Source organism: Zootoca vivipara, chromosome 12, assembly GCF_965207765.1.
Source record: "Zootoca vivipara chromosome 12, rZooViv2.hap1.1, whole genome shotgun sequence".
Classification (NCBI taxonomy): domain Eukaryota; kingdom Metazoa; phylum Chordata; class Lepidosauria; order Squamata; family Lacertidae; genus Zootoca; species Zootoca vivipara.
The window spans coordinates 74086-99368 of NC_142595.1; the positions used below are offsets into that span (position 1 = coordinate 74086).

At 46.0% G+C, this 25283-nt stretch overlaps 1 protein-coding gene across 16 annotated transcripts in view; it reads left to right on the plus strand.

Annotated features, from left to right (window-relative positions):
- TNS3 (tensin 3) overlaps nucleotides 1-25283 on the plus strand; it is an 83715-nt gene that overhangs the window by 464 nt on the left and 57968 nt on the right. For 2 of the 16 annotated variants that reach the window (XM_088655715.1, XM_088655723.1), the window contains exons 2-7: nucleotides 1247-1343; nucleotides 9234-9311; nucleotides 11676-11711; nucleotides 22595-22670; nucleotides 23444-23570; nucleotides 24395-24460. In XM_088655715.1, coding sequence (XP_088511841.1) covers nucleotides 9292-9311; nucleotides 11676-11711; nucleotides 22595-22670; nucleotides 23444-23570; nucleotides 24395-24460 — 325 coding nt within the window. In that variant the 5' untranslated portion in view covers nucleotides 1247-1343; nucleotides 9234-9291. Of the gene's footprint in view, nucleotides 1-1246; nucleotides 1344-2708; nucleotides 2849-6021; nucleotides 6164-9233; nucleotides 9312-11675; nucleotides 11712-11735; nucleotides 11914-22594; nucleotides 22671-23443; nucleotides 23571-24394; nucleotides 24461-25283 lie in introns of those variants that run through there. The other 14 variants (XM_088655719.1, XM_088655717.1, XM_088655722.1 and 11 more) reach the window with 14 other exon arrangements.

A 25283-nucleotide genomic window follows, 5' to 3' on the forward strand; every position in this document is an offset into this window, starting at 1 on the left:
GCTCGTGTGAATGAATATGTACTGTACACTGTGTGTGTACACGTACAGATTTCGATTATGCTCCCTTCTAACATCGTTCGCGAGATGCTGATGGCTGAAATAGGTTTTTGAAAATAAAACCAGCAGTATACACTGTATTACCAAACGTGTGCTTTCTTGATTTGGACCTATTTGCCTGCAGTCTTCTTCAGAACGTTCTAAGCCTAGGGAAGCAGGTTTTGGTGTAAATTGTGCAGACGCGCCCCCAGCCCAGCCCTTTGCCCACTCCATCCTGCGAAGTGCTGCTCGTGCTATCAGGAGCTGTTGAGCCAAGAACTGGGAACTACCAGCGAGGGGGCCACTGGGAGGTGCAGGTGGAAATCTTTGCAGAGCTCTGAGCTCCATTCCCTGTGACAGACACTGAAGCAGACCCTGCCCTGGGTTTCCCTTAAGGAGGAAGAGGCTGCCTTTGCTCATCTGCTCAGCCCCTTGTCCTGGGGACTCCTGCTCCCACTATTTATCTAATTGCACTTTGACGTGCTTTCTAACTGCTAGGTTGGCAGGAACTGGGACCGAGTAACGGGAGCTCACCCCATCACAGGGATTTGAACCGCCGACCTTCTGATCGGCAAGCCCTAGGCTCTGTGGTTTAACCCACAGCACCACCCGCTTTCCTGGCCACCAACATAAAAGAGGACTGGACATTAAAAGAGGACTGGACAAATTAATGGAGGTTAAGGCTATTAATGGATTTTGTGTGTGTTGTTTCAAGAGGGAAGAGTTTGTGTTTGTGTCGTCCCTAGTAAAAGATTGTGATTTTCTTGGGAAGGCCCTAGTAGCCACACACTTTTGAAAACCACTGTTTTAGCCTATAGGTGTCCATCTAAAATACAAAGTGTAAATGTGAGAAACATGTTTGGAGACACCAGCAACATATGAACATGCTCATTACAGAGCAGAGAGGAGTTGGATCTCTACTGCTGCTTGTACACCATGGTAAATCCGAAGGCTTGACAGCCATCTGTCATGAATGCTTTGATAGTGTTTCCTGCTTGGCAGGGGGTTGGACTGGATGGCCCTTGTGGTCTCTTCCAACTCTATGATTCTTTGATTCTAAATGGTTTGCTTATTCACCTAGGAGAGTGGTGTCCAAACTTTTTCAAAGAGGGCCGGATTTGATGAAATGAAGGGTCGTGAGGGCTGACCAAAGTTGTTAACCTTTTTTGGGACTGAAATTGTTGAGGTGTTTTTTTTTTTTTTACCCCAGGAAATAAACTACCAGCGGGCCAGATTAGCTCTGAAATGAACTTTGGACATGCCTGACCTAGGAAAAACAGTATGCTGAAACAATTGGATCCTTAGAGGTATATTCCAACCAGTTTCTTTCACCCTTGGGATTTTGCTCTTAAAATGACTCTGTCATGAGTTTGTGGGGTGCCTGGGATCCCCTTCTAATTCCTCTGTGCCAGACACTGGATTTAGTATGTTAAAATGCCAGCAAGCCTAGTGATGGGTCATTAACTGGAACAAAGGGAGTGGCTCTGTGCCAGGGGGCAAATGAGAGGCGACCCACTTTCAACTCAGTTACAAAGACAGAGTTTATAGAGTTGGAAGGAGAGCAGTTCTTTTAGGATTGCAGCTGGGGGTGATGTGGGTTGGAGGAAAGGTCCTGGCCATCCAGACATGGGGAGAAGTAGGACCCTCTGGGAGTGTAATGCTAGAAGCCCCTCCATCCTAGGCTCAGGTTGTATATACTGTATGCGGAAAGACACCACAATCTCCGCTTCGCCTCATTGTCCAAAGGGAAACACAGAACCTGGGTAAACACGACTGGCACCCCTGGAACCTTACACTGCTCAGAGATTGGGGGGCAGCGTGTAACATTATTAAGCAGATAAGATTTCCAGCTTTATGAAGGGGAACATTCACTTCTTTAAAGCAGGTTTTTTCTGGTGTTCAGCTTCAGTTCTGAGACCGTGGCTCTCTCCTTGACACAGAGCACTTGCTTTTCAAAAGGGGAAGAAACAAATGCTTGTAGTGCGAAGGTTGGAGGAAAGACACCAAAAACAACGCAATATTTGGTATTCTTAATCAAACAACCAGTGATATAACAGAGGTGGGCAGCGTTGTACCACATGTGAAATGTAGCCTTCCACTGTTCTTCATTTCTAGGGTTTAGTGGCATGTTATGCGGGAAGAAAACCAGCCACTGTCGTGTGACATTATCTGCTTGCATTGAGCAAATGTATTTAATTGCACAGGCAGCAACTGCTTACTAAGTGTACCTTTTTTGGGGGGGTAACACTGCTTTAAAATACCCACCAACCCCCCCCACCCCCTCCGTATTACCCTCAATCGGTGGGGGGGGGCAAATAGGGGTCAGGGATAGGTAAACCCTTCCCTGGTTGGGGTGGGTTGCAGGGGTCAAAATGGAGGACATGGATAGGCAAGTCCTTCCCTGATTGGGATGGGGGGGGGGTGTCTGTCAATAGGTGACAGGGATAACTAAGACCTTCCCTGGGATGGGTTGCTACAGAGTGTGGGGAGACACAGGCATGCCCCTATCTAAATATAACACAAGGGGGACTCTGACTGTCTGGGGAATCTGAAGAGGGACTCTGACCCGCCATTTAACAAACGATGCCACAGCAACGCGTGGCAGGGCCAGCTAGTCCTTTTATATATTTGAACATGGCTATCATATCACCCCTTAACCTTCTCTTCTCCAGGCTAAACATGTCCAGCTCCCTAAGCCGTTCCTCATAAGGCATCGTTTCCAGTCCTTTGACCATTTTGGTTGCCCTCCTCTGGACACGTTCCAGCTTGTCAGTATCCTTCTTGAACTGTGGTGCCCAGAATACGTAACATGGTATTTAGTAATTTTGTGAGAGTTTTCCAATATCCATTGTTTTAAGTTCACTAATAAATTATTTTGGCTTTTTTTCCAATCCCTGGGAATAAATGTGATACTCTCTCAACAGTGAGAGCATCAAACTCCCTGTCAATTAAACATGCGGAGCCCTTTCCCCCCTCCTCACCTCCCTCTTTGTCAAAGAGCACATATTTAGCTACACAGAAACAAATATTTCCTAAGAAGTTTTTCAAGATGAATGAACAGTTACAAAAGGCTGCCTCCAGATGTAGCACAAAACATAAATAAATCACAAGATAACCTCCGCAATATAATTACAGGCTATTTTCCATTGTTAGCAGGGAGTCGTTTGGTCCTTTGTACTCTGTCTGAAGATATCTGAGGTTTTCTTGTTTGCTTGTTAGACAAGCTAAGGTTAGACAAGCTCAATCCCACACCCCTTGTGTACTTACCTGCACAGAAGCAGACATAACCAGAAAAGTTAAAGGCACAACAATTATATTTCAGTTCCCATGCATGGTCTCTTTCTGGATTGCACCACTCTGGGGGGTGGTAACAAGGTGGTTCCCCCTTACTTGGAAGATGTGGGGCATGCCAACGGAGAGTTTGCCATTTTGTGCAAATGGCTGGGGACAAAAGCTACCGTACTTCAGCCGGTGTTCCACAACCTCAGGAAGGCAGACAAAAGATAAGGACATTGTCTATGCCCCTTAACATATTCTATGAGTGGTAGCTGAAAAATCAAAGTGTTGCCTTTCTTTCTGACAATTGTGCATTGAGCATGTTTTCCACAAGCACAATTTGCAAATCAAATGCCTATGGAGCTGTTGCTCAAAAATTAAGTTGAACGTCGGCTTCCAGGTTCTTGCAATTTCTAGTTCAGCATCTAGTATCAGAGACCCCTGCCTGCTCCTCAAAGTCTTTGTTTGACCTTTGGGGTGTCTGGTTTGTCCTTGGGGTTCTCCATGCTTGGTACCAGGTCAGGGCCACACATGATGTTTCCCGCCCCTGCTCCACAGCAATGAAGGATAAATACATAGAACTCCATTTGTCCTCTGTTACCCCCCAACTCTCCGTTTCTCTCTTGTCAGGGGGCTTATTATCCATAGTTAGCCGTTATGTCCAAACTGTGAAGCTATTGTTGGCGTCCATCTCAAGCAACAATGGAGTGCGCCTCCAGGAGTCCAACCACTGCATTAGCAGCATCAGAGTGACCTCCCTGGGCGCAAGCCCGGGTACAGAGGTCCTGGGCAGCCCAAACACAAGGCCCCCCTCTCAGCCTTGCTGATGGGGTCCAAAGGAAAGCCGAGCCAGACATTTGACACCAGTTTGGCTGCAGGAGTTGCTGGAAGGAGGCATACAAGGTGCCACCCAACCACCTTAGGGACTGCGCTCCAGATTTGTGGAGGGTTTCCTCCTGAGCCTTTTCTTCTCCTGAAGATGTCCTGCAAGGCAGTGGAGGTTTAGGACCAGAGTTTTTCTTCTCCTAGATGGGCTCCCTTCCCAGGCAGACGAGCTCCATCTACGGCATGGGCAGAAACCGCTTTCTTGACCGTTGGACTCGCCCACTTTTGGTCTCATCCGCTCAATCCACTGGAGCCTGTCTTCACGTGCAGGGGACGTCCCTAACTCCCCAAGGGTTTGAGACCCACTGGCTACCCTCCCCTAGTTTAGCTGGCAGTCGAAGCCGTTTCCTGGGATTGTGGCCGCTGTTGCATGCTGACGGCTTCTAGGAGTCACAGATAACCTGGTTACAGTTTATTTATATACTGCTCCTTGACCCAAAGGCTGCCAAGGTGGTAAAGGACAAAATCAAGCAAAAATTACAATATTTTATAATAAAATGTGATACATCAATCAGTAAGTAAAGCAGTGTAAGACGAAAATCACAACATAGGTCAAACAAAAACCTCATTGAGCTTTCAACAACCCTCTATCTCTCACACCTAGGAATTAAAAGTATACCAAGGCAATAAGAAATGCTTTTAAAATGGGAAGAATTAAGGGTGATAAAATTGAGTGAGATGTTGAAAATGTGGTCTGAGTAGTGTTCAGCATGTATCAAAATTTCCATCTTTAAGTATGTTGCCCTGCTTTGGAGTCTTCATTAAGATGTTCATTGAAGCCATCTGTTACCTGCAGGCCTCATTGTTCAGTGGGAGAGCATGTGGTGTTGTTATGTATAGGCACAAGAAGATTCCCCTCACCTTCAGAGTCCCCCTGTGTTACATCCCGGCCCCTCCTCCCCCACCCCCCTGCTCATCCCTGTGATTGGCCCCACCCTGTCCCGACCCATTACCTATCCCGCCCCCTCCTTCCCCCATCCCCCACCCAGGTGAGCCCCCACCTCCACTCGGCCCAGTCTGGAAAGCCGAGCCGAGATGCTGTGGAGAGGGAAGTTTTCCTAGGTGCAGTACCAGTGTAGCCGTCACTAGAGGGCATTGTTTTGCAACCTCTCCTGTGCTCCCAGCATGCACTTTCGTCTGATTTGTGAGTTCTGGAACATGTGGTTTTGGGGTTTTTACCTGGCCCAGGTGCGACATCTGTCTATGCAAACAGTATGGGCTTGCTCTCGTAGTCACATTTGACTTTGTGTCCAAATTTGAACGCAATCGGTCAAGCGGTTTCGTTGAACATTGGAGACGAACACACGCACCCAGTTTACATTTTTATATGTATAGATTCTGCAGTGTCATCCATTTCTCCTGAAAGCTGGTTTAACTGGGCTGATTTCTAAAATTAATTCTGGACTCTGAGCCTATGCAGTATTCAGTTCTTCCTGCTTCCCCAAGGCCACCTCTCTCTTGGAAGGTTTTCAGTTCAGGAGGTTCAACCACAGTCTTTCAAAGAGCAAATGGAGCTCATCCCATAGCTAAGATGCAGATGGGCAAACAGGCATCTGACCCAAATGTGGCAGTGGCTCCTCTAGTGTCAGCCATGTGTTGAAGCAGCTGTACCTACTGGACTGCACCTGCACCCGACTCCCAGACAAACCTCCCCTGAACAGCTGTTGGGTGAACAATGAGAGTGGGAAGACAGGGGAACTTAGTTCAGTTGATCTCTTGGCTCAAACATTAAAGCTCTCTAAGCCTTCATCTTTTCTTAAATACACTTTGAACTTCACTATGGGTTGAACTGTTCCTTTATGTTCCTTTATGCTCATTTAAAAGGTAACACTCTCAGGAAATGTTCTCTTGCAAAATGCATTGATGGCAGCCTGGATCAGAACAGCAGAGCAGGAAGACTCCTGAATCCCAGCTGTAGATGTTTGGCTGAAGATTCCACCTCAACATTAGGAAGAACTTCCTGACAGTAAGAGCAGTTCTACAGTGGAATTTGCTGCCAAGGAGTGTGGTGGAGTCTCCTTCTTCTGTCAAGAATGCTTTAATGGTGTTTCCTGCTTGGCAGGGGGTTGGACTGGATGGCCCTTGTGGTCTCTTCCAACTCTATGATTCATCTGTGTCTTTAATCTGGGCTGACTAAAGTCCTTTAAGCGGAAATCCTGCTTATTCCTCAGGCAGATTAGGAGCTCTGCCATTGAGGATGATGCTGGAGGATGTTCCTGATAGGGATGAGGCCTCTTTTCAGAAAGAACAGTCAAGGTCCTCTGAAACCCCCTGCCTTCTTTCTTACGCTTTTTTGCCTTCTTTTGCTCCCTATAAGTGGTTCTAAACGGATGCAGATGGCATCTCCTGAGTGTCCACAGGGCTGTGCTGTTGTCTTTGGACAGGCCTCAGAATGTGAGAGCATCTGCGTCCCTCTGTATTTACAGGTCCCTCTGTAGGGAAGAAAGTCTCCTTCGGTTCCATTGGAATGGCCTATTCCTCATTGCCTGAGCGGGGGAGGCAGCCTTGGCTGTTTTTAAATGTATTCTTCCTCTGCTGGAAATTTTTAGGGCACCTCTGTGAACTGCCTTCTCACAGCATACTGTATAATTAACTCTTACTAATCTTGGAGACTGTATTCAGTGGGAAGATTCCCTTAAAAAGTTGTTAAATGCTAGGGAGAGGCGTAGAGGATGCCTGCCCAAGCTCTGGATTCTGCTCTGACCTATCGCCATCAGGAATCAGCAGCATATGGCAAACACAGAAATTGGCCTTGCTGTGGATTTCTGTTTGAAGATGATGCAGGAGGACATTCTGCCCAGGTCTCCTTCCTCTGCTGGCATTGGTGTGAGGCTAATGCAGGGGTCAACAAACTTTTTCAGCAGGGGGCCGGTCCACTGTCCCTCAGACCTTGTGGGGGGCCGGACTATATTTTGAAAAAAAATATGAATGAATTCCTATGCCCCACAAATAACCCAGAGATGCATTTTAAATAAAAGGTCCCTGGAGCCGGAATGCCCACGGGCAAAAGGCAGATCGTGCCGTTGTTGTTTTTTTAAGAAAGAGCTAAAGGCTAACAAGAGGGAATGAGCTGAAAGGAACCCGCTCAGCAGCTGATTGCAAGAGATGGGGAGGGAGATAAGAGAGCTAGCTCCCTTCCCGGCCCCTCCCAGCCGCTTGCCTAGGCCTCAGTTGTTGTCTGCAGAGGGAGAAATGTGACTGGCTGATTAGATTATCTGTCTGGAAACTGTAGAAATGGATCCCTTTCCTAGAGAAGTTGCAGAACTGTGAGTTGAACCCCATAAAAACAGGATTTTTTCCCTTTGCAAGGAAACTCAGCAACTTTGAGCCTTAAAAATGGAGCTTTCCCCCTTTGCAAAAGAAGCTTCCTCAAATATTTAATGGGGAGGGGCAAAGGCACCTAGGCCTCTAGGAGTTGGCTGCTATGTCTAGGTCAATTCAAGAAAGCAAAAAAAAAATTCTTGTTTTCCTCCTCTAAAAACTAGGTGCATCCTATGGTCAGGTGTGTCATATGGAGTGAAAAAATACGATATTTAGCGTTAGCTCTGGCAGTGTGACCAAACCATAGTGCTAGTGCAATGGCATGTTTGGTGAATGATGTGCATCTTCTGCGTGGAGAGGAGCGTGAGTCAGTTTATGTCAAGAACTTGCGCATGATAGAGAAGTCACTGTGTCATATGTGTTAATAAAAAGATGACTGGGTCTCTTGCATTTATCTTTTGGATAACTTCTGAATCAGCCAGGAGGATATACATATCTTTCCACAACTTCCAATTTCTTTTCTTTTTAAAAACGTAGTTTGTACTTATAGCCTACTCTTCTTGGGCTGGCTTAGTAGCCTTGCAGCCAAGAGGATGAGCAGGTCCAGGTCTACATAGCTAGAATGGTGCTTCATCTTTGCTCCACATCATTCATTGGGCCCATAATTTTCTTTTTCCTCCAGAAGGACCCAGAGCTCGTCTTAAAGCATGCTTTGGTATTTGAATGGCAGGGGAGAAACAGCTGCAACTTCCCTTGCTCAATGCAGTGCTACGATGGCTCCGTGCACTGAGTCTCCCTCTGCCCTACTAAAAGCACAAGAAAAGATAGGAAGTCTGTTGTTGTTTAGTCGTTTAGTCGTGTCCGACTCTTCGTGACCCCATGGACCAGAGCACGCCGGGCACTCCTGTCTTCCACTGCCTCCCGCAGTTTGGTCAGACTCACGTTGGTGGCTTCGAGAACACTGTCCAACCATCTCGTCCTCTGTCGTCCCCTTCTCCTTGTGCCCTCCATCTTTCCCAACATCAGGGTCTTTCCAGGGAGTCTTCTCTTCTCTTCTCATGAGGTGGCCTAAGTATTGGAGCCTCAGCTTCAGGATCTGTCCTTCCAGTGAGCACTCAGGGCTGATTTCCTTCAGAATGGATAGGTTTGATCTTCTTGCAGTCCATGGGACTCTCAAGAGTCTCCTCCAGCACCATAATTCAAAAGCATCAATTCTTTGGCAATCAGATAGGAAGTCTACAGGGTTAGAATTGTTTTCTGTCGTTTGTTTCAGAGCAAATGTCAGGTGGATGGAGCATTTCAATAGGGGCAGAAAGTTATTCTTGGCAATCAGTAGAGCTTCAGTTACCAGTGGAACTAAACCTTGGTTGGAAATCAGGAGAATGTTTTAAGTTGCATAGCAATCCCCCCTTAAGTATGTAGTTAATTACCCTTCTAAGGGTGAAATGTGCTAATTGATTCTATGACTCATTTTAAAAAATGTGCCTGAGGGTCAGGGGTTGTCTTGTCCTGATGGAGCAGGGTAAGAAGCATTCACATTTTAATACGTTTTTTGGCCAGTTTTCAAAATGAAAAAGATTCCCAAGGCAACCACTGTAAAAATGAATGTCCACGTTAAAACAATAATGGCCATACCAGATCTAGAATCGGGTGTGTTTGCCAATTAACCCAGAACGTGATTCAGTTGGTATGAATCTGTGCAATATCCTGATTTCAGAGCAGCAAAGCTACTCCCGAAAACAATATAATTTCCCCCTCCCCTTTTCTCTCAACAGTGCAGATCAAGCCCTAGATAGATTTGCTGTGAAGAAATTCTTTGATGATAAGGCTTTAATGCAACCATCCCAGAAAAGGTATTTAAATTTATCTTCTCATATACTTCTGTTTAGGCAAGTACCATACCCCTACTTCCCTACCCTTCACCACAGTCGGAGGGCGGTTTCCTGCATTTGCCCCATCTTTCACCACCCATTTCCCCATCCTTCCCTTCTTGAGGGTGTGTATCTTTTGCTAGGCTCATATGAGGGAAAATCTGCATTATAAAAGGTGTGGTTAACCATGTTTTGGCCCAAGTCCACACTGAGGGTTAGGCTGCCCTCCAAGAGCCCACAACAATTGCCACACATACAACATGAATACAGATAGGCACCTGCATTTTGTTTTCCCATCATGACAACTTTGGGCTTAGGAAGAACCTCCTCACCACCACCCAGCCCAGTTCTGCAACGCGGTGGGAAAACAGTACAATGAAGATGCCTGCTTGATCTCAATAGGTAGTTCCAAAGTGCAGGTGCTACTATGCTAAGAATAGACTCATAGAATCAAAGAGCAGGAAGGGACCCCAAGGGTCATCTAGTTTAATCCCCTGCAATACAGGAATCTCGGCTAAGCACTGCTTTTCAGCCATTTTAGTTCTGCAGAGTTGTTCACTATGCTAAAATAAGATTAACAGGTGGCTGAAATTGCCTTCGTAGTAGCAGATCTTGATTACCAGATCCTGTTGATGATAAAAAGGTAAAGGGACCCCAACTATTCGGTCCAGTCGCGGATGACTCTGGGGTTGTGGCACTCATCTCGCTCTATAGACCGAGGGAGCCGGCGTTTGTCGCAGACAGCTTCCGGGTCATGTGGCCAGCATGACTAAAGCCGCTTCTGGCGAACCAGAGCAGCGCATGGAAATGCCATTTACCTTCCCACCGGAGCGGTACCTATTTATCTACTTGCACTTTGGCGTGCTTTTGAACTGCTAGGTAGGCAGGAGCTGAGACCGAGCAACGGGAGCTCACCCCGTCGCGGGGATTCAAACCACCGACCTTCTGATCGACAAGCCCTAGGCTCTGTGGTTTAGACCAAACAATAAATGTAGCATGAGAACCCCAGTTTGCATGTACAAAAGACTCCTTCAAGGAACTTTAAGAAACACAGATAATATATTCATAGAAGTGGTTACAATGCAAACATAACTTGAAGTTATAAGACTGGAATATCCGTTCAATTTAGGATTAAATTAGTGGGCCTTGTAATACCAGAATGGGAAGAGGAATTAGGGTGCAACAAATGGCTAAAAACAATAGAAGCCTGGCAGCTTGGGTTGGTAACCCTAGTTACCATCCATTCCCTTCACCAGAAAAAGCACATGAGTATTGTAGAACTTGTTTGGAGAGGGAGGGCCTTGCTAGCAATTGAGAGGACAATGTTTGGTAGAAAGCCAGGCCAGGCACTACATCTGTTTGTCTCTCAGTGCATAAAAGCTTTCCCAGTGAGCTGCTGCATTTTTCTCTGGAGACCTACACAGCTGCTGTTGTGGAAAAAGTGGGGAAAGAACAACACATCCCCTCTGAGGCTTTAATAAATATTTAGCCTTGAGAGGTCCTTTCCCATTCTGCTCCAGGTCAGCAAATAAACGCAGCACTATTAAGGCGGTTGGGTGTGCTTGCAAACATTGCTTTGAAAGGCACAGATGAGCAGGGCCGTGGGATCGAAAGGAACAAGATGTTTCTATTGGCCCTTTTGAGATGATGTGCAATATACTGTAAACTGTTCTGATTTTCTCACATCCTTTCCCTTCTGCAAACAAGCATCCGTGAAAAGCACAAGCCCACAGGACGGCATTTGCAGAAGGTCTTTCATGGCAGTAATTGCAGCCGTGGAGGATGGTCATGGTGGAAGGTGTCAAATTGTGTGTTCAGTGTACGACACACACACACACACACACACACCGCTTGCAATGTAATCATTTTTGAAAGGCTTGGGGAGAAATTCAGTTTTATGACAGATGCAACTTCCTGTCCATTGGCGTATCTGCAATGGAATAAACCATCTCTATGAGACAAGACAGTAATGACTTAATTTAATTGCCATCGGTGTAAGCAGGCCTGTGCAGAGCTTGCCTGAGGCCTGAGGCTTGTCAGAATAAAGTTAAATACTCAAAGAAGAGAGCAGCCGGTCGCTGGTGGGGACTTGATTTAAGTGATGAATCTGGATGCAGTGAATTGCGTCTAGGCCACTATCTAAACATAATATCGGCCCAAGAAAATGGAATACTCCCCATTTGCTCAAAATAATTTAGAAGAACGGCATTTCCGTGTGCTCTGCCACTCTTCACGGTGTTCCGTGCACCAGAAGCGATTTAGTCATGACCCAGAAAAGCTGAATAATGGGGAAGAAGGATGGGATGCAAATGCTAACAAATCACTGCACTGCCTACTGTTTCACAGGAGTGTAAGCAGACTGTGCTTAAAAAACAACCATAGGTAAGCCACCTGTTTTCTCTATAGCCAACTATAGGAAGAGCTTCTTCATGTGTTGTATCTAGACAGGAGTGTCTGGCCTAATGAGCATCACAACTCATCTCTGGAAGGTCTTGCACGCATGAAACAGTTGCTGAGACTGAAAGTCCCCTCCTCTCCAGGTGTTCCCCCCCCCCCAGCAATCTGAGACTGCACCTGCGGAAAGGTAACTTCTCCTTGGCCCTCTTCATGCCTCTCCTGGTTCCGGGAGACCTGTTTGGGAGGAGAGCTTGCCGCAGTAGGAGGGAGAGACGCCTGTTCCTCTTCACCAGTCAGACCCATCTCTGCTTCTTGGCCTCCCTCTTCTCCTGCTTCAACTTCTCCCCCTGATTTTGGACTACTCTCTGCCCGAGACTCTGCCTGCTCACTCAGCCCTGTTTCCTCTTCAGCTTCCGACACCTCCTTCTCCCAGTCTGCGCCCTCTTCTCCCTCTGACCTCTCATTGTCTCCCACCACCAACCCCTGGAGCCTCCCTCCCCAGGGGGTTCCCTTAGGGGTTCCACCAGATGGGGCCTCCCAACACTCCCCTGCATACAACCAGCCTGTGACATATACTCTGTACATATTACTCATCTCTCTGTTGTTTCATTAGTATATTTAATAAAATCATACTATACAGTGTAAAAATTTATCTTGCTTTATCTCTCCCCTTGCTACCTTCAATTTTTGTGACAGCTTTTTCATTATGGCTGTTTGCCAGATGATATACCAGCGTTCAATATTCATTAATTGCAAGGTTTTCCAGGTTCTGGATATTATCGTTTTAGCTGCTGTTAATAAATGTGTTATTGATTCCTTACTTCTTAATTGGTCCATATCTGAAGTATATATGGTAAATTATGCTGGGGTTATTTGGATTGTCTGAGCTGTGAGCTGTAATCTGAGATATCGCTTTAAAAACTTCCTTCCAAAATTGTTGTATTTGTAGACATTCCTACCACATATTTGGTATGTACCTATAATTAGACATCCTTTCCAACATAACAGAGAGCTATTGGGCTTTATATAAGATAGGCACCTCAGTACGTACTAAATACCACCCAGGCGTAATTGATAGTGAACGTTCCCTAGTAATAGCTGACAGATATTTATATGGTGCTTTTGTCCAAAAATTGTTTCATTTATGCTCTTCAAAGTTTGTATCCCAATATAATTCCCACGAGCTTTTTAGATTTTGTTGGGGGCAAAATGGGTTCTCAATAAGGGGGTTGTGTTTTACATATATGAATGAAATTAATTTCTTAGTCGTTATACTATCTCTTATTACTATCATTTCATATTCTGTTCATTTCCTTGTAGCCTCATTTTTAATTTTTGTAAATGTAAGAAATGATCTCAACTGATAACAGCCATGAAAATTGATTATTTTCTAAATGGACTTGCATCTCCGCTGCTGTAAGAGGGTTCCCTTTCCTATAATAATCTTTCAGATAGCTCCAGGAATGGCAGCTGGTCTTACAGATCAGAAGATATTATGCTTTAAAATTTGAGTTAGTTCGTGGTTTTTTTAACCTGGGCTTGCTGTGCTCTAACTCCCCTGCATTCCATGGTGGAATGCCAAGAGCTGTAACTCACGAGTTTACTTTTTAATTGTGTTTTTATCTTTCTCGCTGTTGGCTTTAAATTACTGCCCCGGAGCTGCCATGCACAAGCAGAGATGAATCAGCACCTGCGAGACAAGGCTGGATTGTTACTGCTTAAGTTGGGTGAAAGACAAAACCAGGAAGGACTTTATTATATGGGAAGTTGTAACCACTCGCTTCATCCATAGGGCTCACAAAAGGGGTAGTTGTGCCTCTGTTGCATTGAACAATTCTAGCTAGCCAGAACATCAGGGGGTATCGTTGAACTCCTGTACCCTCCTCTCCGCCCCACAGTTGGCATCCAGTGTCTGGATTTTCTATCTCCATGATGGCACTTACCCATGGTCGAGCCTGTAGGGCCCCCCTCCCTCCTCCAAAAGCCCAGGATGTTGCCCACAGTAAAAATCTACACTGCACTTTTTTGGGAAAGGAAAGGAAATACCATTTGGGGATAATAATAATAATAATAATAATAATAATAATAATAATAATAATTTATTTATACCCCGGCCATCTGGCTGGGATTCCCCAGCCACTCTGGGCGGCACAACAGAAAAATGAAATAAAACATTAAAAGCCTCCCTAAACAGGGCTGCCTTCAGATGTCTTCTAAAAATCTGGTAGCTGTTTTTCTCTTTGACATCTGATGGGAGGGCGTTCCACAGGACAGGCGCCACCACCGAGAAGGCCCTCTGCCTGGTTCCCTGCAACTTGGCTTCTCGCAACAAGGGAACCGTCAGAAGGCCCTCGGTGCTGGACCTCAGTGTCCGGGCAGAACGATGGGGGTGGAGACGCTGCAAGCCTAGAGAGTCCTGTTGCTATAAACCAACCACTGCTGATGAGGTGTTTAATTGGTGTAGTGATCTGGACCTTGGTGGTGAGGTCTTTGCTGACAGAGGGCAGTACCAGCTCTTGCAGGACAAAATTACACTGATCATAGGAAAAAACGCCCCAAGGCCAGCATGGACTACTGGAACCATGCATGAGGTCACCTGTGACAGTACCTGGGAAGATTCATTTCACACCCTGGATCTATCCACCTCTGCCCCTGAGCTACTGGGGGTGGATGAACTTGGAAGGCAGGATTGTTGCAGGGGTGCCCACCCACATGCACTTGCCAGTGTTATGGCCTGCAAGACTTCGATGCTTTGAAAGAACAACACCCCTGGGAGATGGACAACTCTTTGTTTCCAACATAGGAAGCAGCTGCCAGCGAGATGATTGGACACCACTTCCATGCTCCCATGCTGATGTAGTAGGTACTATTGAGGCCCCTAATCTTAAGGGAGCTAACTCAACACCTCATGCTTCTGCCCAGGACTCGAGGTCTAAGGTGATCCGACGTAACTGGCCAGTTCTGCATTCCGGTGGACTGGAGGCCGAACTGTTAGTGGACATTCAGGACATTTTAGGGCCATCTATGAAACTAGACAATGACCTCTGCTGGAAATGTACGAGCAGAGGGCCAGTATTGAACTTGTTTCCCATGACTTAGTGTTGCAGAATAACTTCTTTGTATCTGATACATTTGTCTGCAAATAGAATCATAGAATCATAGAGTTGGAAGAGACCACAAGGGCCATCCAGTCCAACCCCCTGCCAAGCAGGAAACACCATCAAAGCATTCTTGGCATATGCCTGTCAAGCCTCTGCTTAAAGACCTCCAAAGAAGGAGACTCCGCCATACTCCTTGGTAGCAAATTCCACTGCCGAACAGCTCTTACTGTCAGGAAGTTCTTCCTAATGTTTAGGTGGAATCTTCTTTCTTGTAGCTTGAATCCATTGCTCCGTGTCCGCTTCTCTGGAGCAGCAGAAAACAACCTTTCTCCCTCCTCCATATGACATCCTTTCATATATTTGAACATGGCTATCATATCACCCCTTAACCTTCTCTTCTCCAGGCTAAACATACTCAGCTCCCTAAGCCGTTCCTCATAAGGCATCGTTAGAGAGCTCCTCGTTGAGTTAATACAGGCCTGTACTTACGCTAAGTGCAGACACATAATGGAAGTTGGGCTGCAAGGAAAGGAAATGTGAGGCAGAGCAGTAGAGGCGGGGTGGGACGGAGTTGAGATCCCAGCATTTGTCACCTTGCCCAGTAACACCCAGAAGCTCCCAGGCGGCAGGCGGTTCTTGGCTCTTCTTACAAGAGCCCCATGAGGCTTTGAACATGGACAAGAGACATGTAAGGAACTGGCTCTGTTGAAATGAAGTGGGAATTACTGATCCAATTTCCTTATTGGATCAGTTATTCCCCCAAGAACAAACCCAGGTTGGTTTGGGTGTATATAACTGTCAGTAAACAGTTTTAATCTAATGACCAGAATGACTGTAAATATTTTATAATCTAGATTTAACAAAGAGATTGATTGGTATGACTCAACATTGGTGGGAACCTTGGGAAGAACCACGATTCTTGAATGCTTTGAAGTTGCGGGAAGTGGGTTACTGGCTAAAATGGGGTTGTGTTGCCTGCCACCCCAGTCTCTGAGCGGTGTAAGAGTCCAGGGGTTGCAGCAGCCACTATGATGGAGGGGTTTGCAGCATTAACGCCTCAGGATGGTATTGCTTCTCCCAGAGCCACAGCCTTGGATTCCAACAGAAATCAGGCATCGCTCTGTCTCCCAGCTGCCCAGCCTGCAGCTTCTAGCTTGCACACCCCACTCAAGTTTTTTTTGTCTTTCAAACTACCAGACAGTGGAGGGAAGTTCCTTTGTTACTTTAACAACCCAGGCTTAGGCCGTGGCCTCATGAGGAAGCTAGTCTGGCTATTCCTGGAATTGAATCTGTGTGGGATGCAGGAATTGGAAGGAGGCTCCCCCTCCCCCAATAACACATTGTATAGCCAGGCCATTTGTGGAAGTGCGTGTTCCTTAAATGTTTTGTAAAAGGATGTTTTAAAACCATCACCACGGGGTAGAATAATAATAATAATAATAATAATAATAATAATAATAATAATAATAATAATAATATTGCCACATGATTTTCCCACCTTCAAGTTTTAAATTACTTCCTTTATCTTCTCCTCTGATACCTCCTTTTCCATACATCTACTGTCCTCTTCCTTTAGTATAGGTATTGCTATGGTATCTAATAATTTATTCTAGAGGGGGAGTGGGGAGGAGTACAGAGAAGAAAAACTTATTCTACAGATACTGATTTTGTGCTATAAACCATTTCTTCTGTTTGCATTTTATACCTGTAATTACAGCTTTGTTTCTCTTTTTTTTGCAACCAGCAGCTAATAGTTTGGATCCCTTACCCCCATATTCATAATACTTTTGTTTTAAATTTAATAATTGGTACCATTGCTTTATCAATTTCTATTGCTTCTACCGTGTTTCTCCTAAAATAAGATGTCCCTCTAAAATAAGCTATGGCACGATTTTCTAAAGGAAAAAAAATATAAGACATCCCCCCAAAATAAGACGTGTTGGGGTATTGTCTCTCCCGGGTCCCGCTGGGTCTCGCTGAGTCGCTCCGCAGCGCTTTGCCCCACAGCGAGCCCTTCAAGGCGCCGCTGCCACCGCTGGCCACCAGGTGCTGCTGCGGATGCGACGTCGGCTCCTCCTTCCGCCGGCCGCCGCTCATTGTCCTCTTCCGCCGCCGCCTCCCTCCCTCCCCGCCGGGCCGCTGCTGGGTCGGGGCTCGAGCGGGAGCCGGCAAAGACAGGCGTGCCACCACCGCCTCCCTCCCTCCCTGTCTTTGCCGGCTCCCGCTCGAGCCCCGACCCAGCAGCGGCCCGGTGGGGAGGGAGGGAGGCGGCGGCGGCGGAAGGAGGAGCCGACGTCGCATCCGCAGCAGCACCTGGTGGCCAACGGCGGCGGCGCCTTGAAGGGCTCGCTGTGGGGCAAAGCGCTGCGGAGCGTTCCGCCTGGGAGGACAAGGTGAGGCCTAGGCCGGGCCGCGCTACCTCGGTGGCAGGGAGCGTAGGCCCCGCGGGAGCCCCTTGGCATGGAGGAGCTGCGTTGGCCGGAGCCTCGGCTGCGGCGATTCCAGGGGAACCTGCAACGTCGGCTGCGGTAGCGGCGGGCCGAGCCTCCCAGGGTAGTAGCTTTAAAAAAAAAAAGACATCCCCTGAAAATAAGCCGTGTTGTGTTTTTTTGGCAGAAAAATAAATATAAGACGTGTCTTATTTTAGGAGAAACACGGTAGTTCTTTTCACTTAATAGGTAGTTGTTTGTAAGCTTGTTTTGAACTTGTTGCCCTGTGCTTGGCTCCAGGGAAGAGACTTCCTGTTCTAACTGTATTTTGTGTCCTGTAGATTTTATTCAGTCTTGATTTTTCTTGCATCCATAGACCTTTAAACACTGTCTTCATTGTTTCCCACAGCAATTCTGAAACTGTTCCTTCTGTATTATTTTTCTTTTTTAAAAAAAATCCAATGATGTCAAGGACAGGACCAAAATACCAAATATGGCTCACAATTTCTGACAAGAGTTAATAGGAAGTGTGCGCTCAGTGGAGCGTGGTCTGTTATTTTGATTTCGCCAATATGAGCTGCCTGCACTTCCTTTAAAAGTCTATTTTCGATTGTGAGCTTTAAAAAAAGGGTGAGAAATGTGTGGGTTGTCTCCCCTGGATTACTCCCACTCCATACATCCCTTAGACCAGGCATCCCCAAACTGTGGCCCTCCAGATGTTTTGGCCTACAACTCCCATGATCCCTAGCTAACGGGACCAGTGGTCAGGGAAGATGGGAATTGTAGTCCAAAACATCTGGAGGGCCGAAGTTTGGGGATGCCTGGCCTAAGACCCCACTCCTACAATGTTCTCAGCAATTTCAGTTGTTTCTTGCCCTCCCCCTTTTTTTAACTTCAGTGTTGTTTTACATTGCCTTTTCCATGCGGAATTGTGTGTGAGAAAAGCCTCTTACATTCTAATTTTAATCTCCCCCAGTTATTGACTTGTAAGATTGAGGCACGTCAAAAAAACAAAAACAAAAAACAAAACAAAAAAACAACAACCCCACTTCCTGTATGGGTTACTCTTAAAGGCAGCCAGCCCTCTCTCTGAGTCTCTCCCAAACATCAGAAAAGCATGCTGCTCACTTACAACTCCAATAATCCTAAATGCTCATTAGCCTGAATGCCAAGTATCTGGGCACATGGAGATCCTAAAAACTTGTGGTTAACAATTGCACACACTTCAGCTGTCAAATTAAGAAACTTTATTAGGAATAAAGGGTAGGGAGGCTGGCAGAAGGTCAAAACAGAATGCTAAATAAATCTGAGCTCTGTGGCTCTAAAAGGACCTATTACCACTCCTCCTCCTCCTCCTCCTCCTCCTCCTCCTCCTCCTCCTCCTCCTCCTCCTCCTCTACCACTACTATGACCATTTTGTTGTTGTTTAGTCGTTTAGTCGTGTCCGACTCTTCGTGACCCCATGGACCATAGCACGCCAGGCACTCCTGTCTTGCATGACCATTTTAGGCATGTCCAATTGACACACAATCACTGACGCATGCCCCCTTTTGGACCTGGAAAAAGGCAGAATGTGGGCAGAACAGGGGCAGGGGGAATTTAGCATAAGGGGTTCCAGGAACAGAACCCCCATGAAAAATGATTGCCTCCTGTCATTAAAAAACAAATATTAATAGAATTAATATTATATTTCTACCTATATCTCTACCGATCTAAGATCTATTAAAACATACAGATAATTCCAATGAAAAGGGCACAGCACCAGCCTTTTCCTTAGAATCATAGAGTTGGTAGAGACCACAAGGGCCATCCAGTCCAACCCCCTGCCAAGCAGGAAACACAATCAAAGCATTCTTGACATATGCCTGTCAAGCCTCTGCTTAAAGACCTCCAAAGAAGGAGACTCCACCACACTCCTTGGCAGCAAATTCCGCTGTCGAACAGCTCTTACTGTCAGGAAGTTCTTCCTAATGTTTAGGTGGAATCTTCTTTCTTGTAGTTTGAATCCATTGCTCCGTGTCCGCTTCTCTGGAGCAGCAGAAAACAACATTTCTCCCTCCTCTATATGACATCCTTTTATATATTTGAACATGGCTATCATATCACCCCTTAACCTTCTCTTCTCCAGGCTAAACTGTTCCTCATAAGGCATCGTTTCCAGGCCTTTGACCATTTTGGTTGCCCTCTTCTGGACACGTTCCAGTTTGTCAGTATCCTTCTTGAACTGTGGTGCCCAGAACTGGACACAGTACTCCAGGTGAGGTCTGACCAGAGCAGAATACAGTGGTACTATTACTTCCCTTGATCTAGATGCTATACTCCTATTGATGCAGCCCAGAATTGCATTGGCTTTTTTAGTTGCTGCATCACACTGTTGACTCATGTCAAGTTTGTGGTCTACCAAGACTCCTAGATCCTTTTCACACGTACTGTTCTCAAGCCAGGTGTCTCCCATCCTGTATTTGTGCCTTTCATTCCCCCCCCCCCCAAGTGTAGTACTTTACATTTCTCCCTGTTAAAATTCATCTTGTTTGCTTTGGCCCAGTTGTCTAATCTGTTAAGGTCATTTTGAAGTGTGATCCTGTCCTCTGGGGTATTAGCTACCCCTCCCAATTTGGTGTCGTCTGCAAACTTGCTCAGGATGCCCTCAAGCCCATCATCCAAGTCATTGATAAAGATGTTGAATAAGACTGGCCCCAAGACAGAACCCTGTGGCACCTCACTAGTCACTTCTCTCCAGGATGAAGAGGAGCCATTGATGAGCACCCTTTGGGTTCGGTCAGTCAGCCAGTTACAAATCCACTGAATGGTAGCATTGTCTAGCCCGCATTTTACCAGCTTCTTTACAAGAATATCATGGGGCACCTTGTCAAAGGCCTTGCTGAAATCAAGATAGGCTACATCCACAGCGTTCCCTTCATCTACCAGGCTTGTAATTCTGTCAAAAAATGAGATCAGACTGCCTTAAAGGCAGTCAGCTTCCCAAAGCCTTTTGGAATAAGATCTTCACTTGCAGACAGAAGGACAACAAGGAGCCAGCCATTCTAGCTTCTCCAGGGAGAGATTTCCAAAGTTTGAGAACAGCCACCAAGACAGCCCCGAGAATCCTAGCTGCACCAGTTCTGGTTTACTCATAAGCAGCAAGGATGGTCAACTTCACATAAAGTCCAGTTTGGAAGCCTGATGTTAAGAGGAAACCTGGATTCCTGGTGCTGCAAGAAGCAGATCAGCTTTTACGTGGGAGGAGTGACCTCCAGACTCTTTCTGACCATTAAGATTTTGAGTTGGTCACATATCTCATGTCTCTCTTAAGTATCCTCTTTGCATTTGAAAAGGACTTGCAGGGGATACCTGTCAGACTGGCTTGGAGAAGACCCCTCCTCTTCAGAGAGGGGGGAATTTGCGGGCGGGACCCGCTCTACGCAGCAGGCAGGGGGCGGGTCTCGCCCCCTGCTCCACCTTTACCTGCCGCGCTCAGGGCTGGCCAATAGGGCCAGCTGGGGGGGGCGGAGCTAACAGGTCTTTAAATTAGTGCGGCAGGCTCCAGATCGCCCCTCTTTGCCCCTGCACCACATCGGATCTCCCACTCACCCGCCCTTTAGGTCGTCCCTTAGTCAGGTACATTTTGACCTTGCTATGGACTTCGGTTGGTCGCCTTTGGGTCGCCTTTGGTGGCCCAAAGGGTCCGGGTAGGAGTTTTTTCTCCAATTGGCTAATTGGCCTCTTGGTTTTTTTCGCCTACCTCGTAGCAATTCGTCACAACTTCTTCGGTATTTGGCGGTAGGCATTGGAATATGGAGTTGTCTGGTGTGTTTGAGGACTGGTTGTGGCCATCATCCAACCCTCCTCGTATAGGGGTATCCCCTTAAGGGATCCGGCGGTCGGGGTGGCTAGGGCCATGGCACGACCCCGGTGGCACCAGGGGGAGCTTTCAGTTGTATTTGCATCAACAGGCTCCTCCCTTGGGGTGTTAACCTGATATGACCCCCCGCCGAGCGGGGTGGAGTCACGCTTGCTAGGGAGTCCAATGCCTAAGCCAATACCTCTCACTTGCTTTAACCAATAAAGTTGTGGCCTTATTCTACCCATTAACCTTAATACCACGTGTCACTGTGTCTTTATTTCTTGCGGGGGGCGGGTCCTCGAACCGCAAAAGGTGGGCAGCTCAGTGCTTTTCTTCACATGGTGGAGTTCTCCTGTCTGTTAGGATCATCTTGAGTCCTCCTGATTCTATCTTCTGCAGTATTAGCTACCCCTCCCAGTTTGGTGTCATCTGCAAATTCAATACTTCTTTGGGTTCGCTCTGTCAACTAGCTACAAATCCACCTACCGCTAGCATTACACAGCCCACATTTTACCAGCTTCTCCACAAGAATATCATGGCGGACTTTTTTGAAAGCTTTATTGAAATCAGTGTCACAACTGCAAGGTTCTTAATACCCTTGGGTGCAGCTCATCAGGCCCTGGAGATTTGAATGCCTTTAAAGTAGCTAGGTGTTCCCTGACTACCTCTTTTCCTAGCTTGGGCTGCAGCTCCCTCCTTGCATTGTTTATTCCGTTACCATCAAGTTTGGCATTGCTTTCCTTTTGGGTGAAGACAGAGGCAAAGTACAGTAGTGTTGAGCAGTTCTGCTTTCTCTCTGTTACCCAATAGCATTTCTTCATCTTTTCCATGTAAAGGACCTACCATTTGCTGCTCTTCCTCTTCCTTCAAACAGAAATGAATAAACTCTTATTATTATTGCAAGTCTGATCTCATTCTGAAAGTTAGCCTGCCTGACTTTCTCCCTGCAAGTGTTTGCTACTCATGTAGACTCCTCCTCCTTAGTGATTTCCCCTTTCTTCCATTTCTTATACTGTATATGCCTTTATTAACTCTCAGTTCATGTAAACTCCTTATGCAGCCCCACTGGTTTCCTTAGATGCCTCCCACTTTCCTTTCTTGTTGGAATAGTTCGCAATTGTTCCTTCAATATTTCACCTCTAAGAAACTCCCTTCTCTTTGCATATTTCTGACTGTGGATTCTCACCCAGCAGTTCCTTAAGCTTTTTGAAATAAAGTCCAGAGTGTGCATCTGAATACACTCCGTGTTCTCTTTCTTCTGTATCAGGAATCCCAAATGGAGAGAGCCACTTTCTCCCTAAGCAGCTAGTTTTCTGTGTGAAAATGGCTCAGTTAAACAATAATATTCCTGCACCTACTTAATGAGGTGGTAGAAACCCAGAGGGGCTGATATTTTTAGAATGTATAAATCAGGTTTCAGCCATTTGGACTCTCTCTTCTGAAGCCACTTTGAAATACAGTCTCTCACAAAATTCTCCTTCTTTGTTCTTTAAGTAGTGTGGGGCCAGAGAATAAAAACAGAGTCTGTATCGGAGTGGAACCAGCCCAGCTGCCGAAGGGAGATAATATGGTAAGCATTAACTGGACTTCGTTGATGTTTAAATGCTGTGGGTGTATTTTTTCTACAGAAAAACACTGTCTCCATGTTCCTTGGAGGAAGAAAACCTACAAATATTTAGTATTTTAGCTAAATTTAGGCATCTCAAAAGGTTATCCAGAGATGAGACAAAGTAAAGACTCATCAAGAAAATCATAGATAAAAAGTCACTAAGTACATTATATTATTACTTGATATATTATTATGACTTTTTAAAAAAACACAACTAAATTGGATCCTTTCCGTTCAATATGTCTAATAACAAGGCAGAGAAGTAAGACTAGAAGGCCCTATAGAATAGGGTTGGCTAAAATTCAACATCCTGTAGATTTTCTTAGCTTTGAATCAGGTTCTTGGGTTGTAGGCTGCACTGGGCAGGAACAGGGGACCGTTCAGTCATGTGGTCTGAAATGGTCCCGATCTAGAGACAAGACTAATTAAGGTGGATGGACAGCCTAGAGGGCCCAGCCCATGTTGCTTTCCAAGGACTAAGAGAGGTTACTCTGAGGGATTATGTCCAGAGGAACAGTCTGGATTGCCTAAGGCTATCCAGCAAGCTTCATGGCTAAGTTTTGCATCTTGGGTTTCTCATGGCTAAACCAACACTTGCTCTTTGTATCACACACCTGGCCCACAGTTCAATATATGGATTTTTTTTTTTGCTGATATAGTCTGCTACATACCTAAGCATTTTGTGCCTGCATGTATACTGGAAGTTGCCTTACCTGTGTTTTCCTCTATTTCAGCTGAAGTGCTGCCATAAAAAATATGGATGTACCACCTGTGATATTTTCCACCTGCAGTTCCACACAGGGGCTGTTCAAGGATATAGTCTGGTGTTTGACAAAGAGGACTTGGATAATGCAAACACAGGCAAGTTTCCATCTACCTTTGAATATGGCAGATTGCTTAAACAGTACTCTGTCTTGTCAGGATTCAGCCTCAATCTGTTAGCCACCAACCGCCTCCAGACACTCAAGCAGGACATTCATTGCCTTCACTGGTTCTGATTTAAAAGAGAGGTAGAGCTGGGTATCATCCGCATACTGATGAACACCCAGTCCAAACCCCCTGATGATCTATCCCAGTGGCTGCATATAGATGTTGAAAAGCATGGGGGAGAGGACAGAACTCTGAGGCACCCCACAAGTGAGAGCCCAGGGGTCTGAACACTCATCCAGACAGAAGTACTGTTTTGGGGGGACAGGGGGCGGGCAGGTGTGGAGGACTCCCTGGTCCTGAATGGGGTAACTGCCCCTGAAGGACCAGGTGCACAGCCCACTCCCAACAGAGCAAAAACAAAAAACCCCAACATTTAAAACGCCACAGATTAAAAGCCATTTAAAAACATTTCCGGAGCAGCAATGTCCCAGTGGCCACCCAGGAGCCTTTGAGCTGTTCCAGGTGAGTGTGGGCCCTGCCCCCGAGGCCAGGTGGAAATGGGCCTTGCAGCAGCAGCAGGGAGCAGGTCCTCCTCCCAAGACCTACATAAATAAATACGTTGTGCACATTTAAAACAAATATGTTTGGTAACCAAGCATTGATTTTTGAACTCCTCTGTCCTTTGGACCAAAGCCTCAATAATTTTTAAGTGTCTTCAGATGAAATAATCCTTCTATAAAAATCTTGATTTCCATATGTGCCCGACTGTTCCCTGGGAACGGAACCTTCTAAAACAAATTGTGGTACCTTTCCAGGTGAACATTTCCCTGATTATGGAAAAGTTGAACTGTTGTTTTCAAGATCCTCAGAAAGAATCCAAGGTGAGTATCCTCAAAAATAACCCGCCTTCCAGCGGAATCCTATAAGTTGTAACTCCAAACTAGGCTCACTTGATTCCAGAGGGCTCACCGAGGAAGGAATCAATGGCTGAAAAGCAAAGGACGTTGTCCATGTTTCAGCACTCCCTTCAGGAGGAATGGGGGCTTTCACTGAGAGTGGGGGCAGATAACCTTCAGTACATAGAATCATGTAATTTTTTAGAGGTGGAAGGAATATGCATCTGTCCTGTTAGTGTAAGTCTGTGATTGGTGCCTTTGGATTTCAGCCTTCATGTGCAATATCCTAGTTTCATTTTAAAATATTTCTCCTGGGTTGGTTGGCAACCAGTAGCTGGCAGTAATCCGCGTGAAACGGATTTCAGCGCAGCTCAGAATGCAGCTCTGACTTCATCCATTAGGAAACCATATAAGAATTTTACTTGTTTTTAAACCTTCTAAATGAAGCCCACTCTACCTTGATGGCAAGCCCTCAGTATTCATTCCCCTGAAATGAAGCTGCATAAAAGGAACATTTCTTTGTGCTTCTGTTTGTGCTTCAGGAGGATGGGTTTTGCTAGGTACTTAGAAGCAAGGCTTTTTTTCCTGGGGGTATTCAAGAGTGCACTCACCCCCCCCCCAAAAAAAAAGGTTAAAAATGTGGCACTAACTTGTAAGAACTTCATGGTGAGAACCAGCACCTTTTGTTCTATGAAAAAGTACTGCTTAGAAGGCTTAAGCAAAGATCCATAATACAAATTTGCATTCAGATTGCAAATGCTACCTTACATGTATAGATAGATATGGGTTTAGGCCAGCTTTCAGAAGC